Here is a 3,864-nt window from a genome sequence, read left to right as displayed (position 1 = left end):
AAAGGACTTTCAACATGTAATATTTCTATAACAACTACGACATGTTCTCTAAAACATTCTATAGATAAAATAACAAAACTACCCATATACCCCCTCCAATGCTAAAATACAAATCTCGTGAGTATCAAAAATACTCCTTTGGCTCTTACTTTTGCCGAGAAAATGAAAATTTTCACTACAAGATAAAGAACTTCTGCTAGCAAAAAAGTCACCAATTCACTAATAGAACCTCTTCCAACAAAAAAATTGTTAGAAGACTTCGCTTACACGTTTCTCCTAGCAAAGGTTCCACCTCCAACTTCTAGAATGTGCTACTACAATTTGAAAACTCTAATAGTAAAAAGGAATTTCTCTAGTATAAAATTTAAAAACTCTAATAGTAAATTCACATTTTGCCAGTAGAAATTTAAAAACTCTACTAGCGAAATATGAAATTCACTTGTAGAGGTGCTATTTATACTAGCGAAACATAGAATTCACTAGAATTTAGTAATTTTTGTAGTAGAAAAAATCATTTTCTCATTATAAATTTTTTATTTTACCCTATTTAGTAATCAAAATTAAAAATAAAAAAATACAAAATATATAATATATAATTAAAAATTGAAATATACATAAAAAACTACACATCAATTTAGGGGAGGATTTGAAGAATGATATGTTCTGATTGCAACTAATAAAAAATCTGATACATCTCATTCAAAAGCCGACTTTAGTTGCTTTTGAGTCAAGCGATTAGAAACCTTAATTGCTCCTTAGTGAAACAAGAAGAAATATAACAATAAAGTTAATCGATAAACAATTCTAATCATATGAAGAGAAAATTGATGATTTAAGGATAGAGTAAACAAACACCCAACAAGAAAGTATAATTAGATAAGAAGCATATTTATTTTCCCTGAAGAATCGGTAATATTCTATTACAATAATTTAAATATTTAATTTAACATGACAAGTTAAAATAATAATTTTAAATTATATTAAATATTTAACAAATAATCTACATTTAGTTTAAATTGAAATAATTATTTTCATTACTATAATGTGTGTCAACTCTTTAACATATCCACTAGGTAGGCTCGCCTGACATGTTTAGAGTAAACATTTGCAAGAAATAGGAAGTAATTGAAGAAAAAAAATGGAATTCATTGATATAGGTGTCGGCATCAGATTAATATAGAAGAAGACTATCTTTTTTTCTCAGTGGGAAATGAAAACTCGTTTCAATTCATGCACAGCCATAAATGCCAAGGTACGTGAGGCCGACTTTGCTTCTTGTTCCCACGGAAAGAAGTTGGTATTCTCAGTTTACTACCACGCGTTCATTGTTCAAATGAAACCTGTCAATTCATGCAGGGAACCCGTTCGAATTGAATTGGGAATTCTGAACGTAGTCCTCCCGCTGTTCTTCACCCATCCAAGATCATAGGAATGGTTAAAAAACTTCCCGTGTGGATACTGTTGCTCCCGGCTTGACCTTTGTTTCGTTTTCATTTGCTAAAATAAATGGAGATGCCAGACAAACAGACGGAAATTCCTAGTGTATGGTCGGCTGTTCACACTACGAGCTTGTACTCTCGCCAATAAAATGTCGCCACACGAGAACGAAATCAAAAACCGATACACCAATAAGCATCCCGAGGCCTTTCTACCATGAGATCCATGCTTCTCCATCTGGCTTACTTTCTTCTGATACTCGCCTTTAGTCCTCTATCCTTTGCACAGGACTTCGACTTCTTTTACTTCGTACAGCAGGTGTGAGTCTCATCAGCAATTTCTGTTTTTGTACTCTTCCCGTTCAGGGTTGATTGGTACTGTCAGCTGTTTACCTGTTCTTACTCTTTTTGTTTCGATTTTGGTGATTTAGTGGCCAGGATCTTACTGTGATACCCAGAATGGCTGCTGCTACCCGAAGACAGGGAAGCCCGATCAAGACTTTGGGATTCATGGACTGTGGCCGAATTACAATGATGGGTCTTATCCATCGAACTGTGATCCTGGCAACCAGTTTGATCCCTCGCAGGTGATGCTTTTCTTCTCCAGTAGTAGCACGCTTGAATGTCTGAAATTTGGAAGTTAACAGTATCTTTGGCCGTGCTTTAAGGTGGCGGATTTAACCACAGAGATGCAAATGGAATGGCCTTCGTTGTCTTGTCCAAGCAGCAACGGTAGTGGTTTCTGGTCACATGAATGGGACAAGCATGGAACATGCTCGGAGTCTGTTTTCGAACAACATGGGTATTTTGAGGCAGCTCTCAAATTGAAAAAGAAAGTAAATCTCCTCCAAGTTCTTACAGACGAAGGTAAATCAGAAGAGCACCAGGCGCAACTTTTTTTGTAAATGCTAATTATTTTTCAACGAGGAATGACTCTAATTGATCCAACTGCATACAGGGATTCATCCAGACGGAAGTTTTTACAGCATAAACAGTATCAGAGACGCCATTAGAGGAGCAACAGGGTATGAACAGGGAATTGAGTGCAACCGTGATGAATCGGGTAACAGTCAATTGTACCAGATTTATCTTTGCGTGAGCAGTTCAGGATCGAACATCATCCAGTGCCCCACGCTTCCGAAAGGGAAGTGTTCCTCCCAGATCAAGTTCCCCTCCTTCTGAAGAAATGAAAGAGGTTACATATGAATCAGATTCAGTAGAATCATTAGAAAACCAAGAAAGTGAAAGTATTTTCTTTTTGTTTAAAAAAAAAAGAAATCTCAATGTCATTTGAAGCTTTGGTATTGTTTGTTTCTCAATGATGTAAATCAGCAGATGAACTAAGCTCTGTTTCATGAACCAAACAAATGAACAGTCAACCGTTCTCATTATTGAAAGCTTCAGATCAACCAAAGAGTTTCATTGACAATAATTCTGTATTTGTTGGAACCTTCTTGATAAAGGGTTCATTCTCCTATGTTGAACGAATATGCGTCCTTTGAGTAACATCCAAGCTACTAATGTGAATCCTTTTAAACCTAGTGTGGATTCTTCTATGCCTTAATACCTTCAGCATGATTGGAGGGAATCAACCCTCAGTTGCTCATTGTGAAGGGAAAATAAGAGAGAATCATTGCAATAGTTACAAAAAATCTCAGCATCATGAGACAGAAAAAATCGATTTTGAAAGAGCACATTGTCGTTTTTGAGGGCACACAACACCCTTGACCAGGTTGCCCTAAATTTTTTAAGTTAGAAGCACATGATAAGCTGAGTAGAGGTGATACAGATAAGGATAATGATCGAAATACAAGTACCAAATAGACTTAAACTAAAACTTTGAAGAATTGTAATCTCTACGGTCTCTGTTGTAAACTCTATAAATGCTTCATTCCTCGTCAATGAAAACCACACTATCCTTGAAAAAGATGGAAAAATTTATCCTTTACTTCACCCATTCATGACTTCTTGTTTTTCTTTCATCGTGCTCTAATTTTCTTGAAATAGCATGATTATATTGCAGACAGTGAGAAGAGTATAAGAGAGAGTGATATCTCCCTCAGTGTGCCTCCTCCGGTCAGTTTTCTAGGCAAAATCAAGCCAACTGGTATCCTCAGCATAAACTATCTTCCCTACCTAATAATTATCTGCACTTCTTCAATTGGAATATTTCACTCAAACCAGTAAGCTCAAATTCTTCATCCGGTTCTTCTGTCCTTTCTTCTCGTCGATCTCATTGATCAGTTCCCAGACTTGCAGCTGTTCTATTGCATGTTTTTCTTTTAAAATTATCCACAATGGATCGCTCTTCCACTCGACTGTGAGTTGCTCCTTCCCTACTCTTTTATAAGAGTCATCGTCGCTTGCTCTGTTATTCATTCGAGCTTTTCATTTTTCTACCATCATGCTCTTTGATGGTTTCCTGTAT

At 36.2% G+C, this 3,864-nt stretch overlaps 1 protein-coding gene across 1 annotated transcript; it reads left to right on the top strand.

Annotated features, from left to right (window-relative positions):
• Positions 1 to 1,653: 1,653 nt before the first annotated feature.
• Positions 1,654 to 2,618, top strand: LOC137946961 (ribonuclease 1-like). The gene is made up of 4 exons (XM_068793249.1): positions 1,654 to 1,755; positions 1,868 to 2,023; positions 2,105 to 2,303; positions 2,395 to 2,618. Exons 1-4 carry the CDS (start codon positions 1,654 to 1,656, stop codon positions 2,616 to 2,618), a joined length of 681 nt encoding a protein of 226 aa, XP_068649350.1.
• Positions 2,619 to 3,864: the final 1,246 nt, after the last annotated feature.

The sequence above is a fragment of the Aristolochia californica genome, unplaced genomic scaffold (genome assembly GCF_029961685.1).
Source record: "Aristolochia californica isolate CCGP_79_NKW_82.1479 unplaced genomic scaffold, dmAriCali1.0.hap1 SCAF_12, whole genome shotgun sequence".
Classification (NCBI taxonomy): Eukaryota; Viridiplantae; Streptophyta; class Magnoliopsida; order Piperales; family Aristolochiaceae; genus Aristolochia; species Aristolochia californica.
This window is presented reverse-complemented; position numbering and strand designations above follow the sequence as displayed.

What these genes read in the sequence shown, in the direction of transcription:
- LOC137946961 (XM_068793249.1), top strand. Translation starts at nt 1,654, where the DNA reads ATGAGATCCATGCTTCTCCATCTGGCTTACTTTCTTCTGATACTCGCC. An exon ending in ACCAGTTTGATCCCTCGCAG is followed by an intron (nt 2,024 to 2,104) that starts GTGATGCTTTTC and finishes CCGTGCTTTAAG; the next exon opens with GTGGCGGATTTAACCACAGA. An exon ending in CCAAGTTCTTACAGACGAAG is followed by an intron (nt 2,304 to 2,394) that starts GTAAATCAGAAG and finishes AACTGCATACAG; the next exon opens with GGATTCATCCAGACGGAAGT.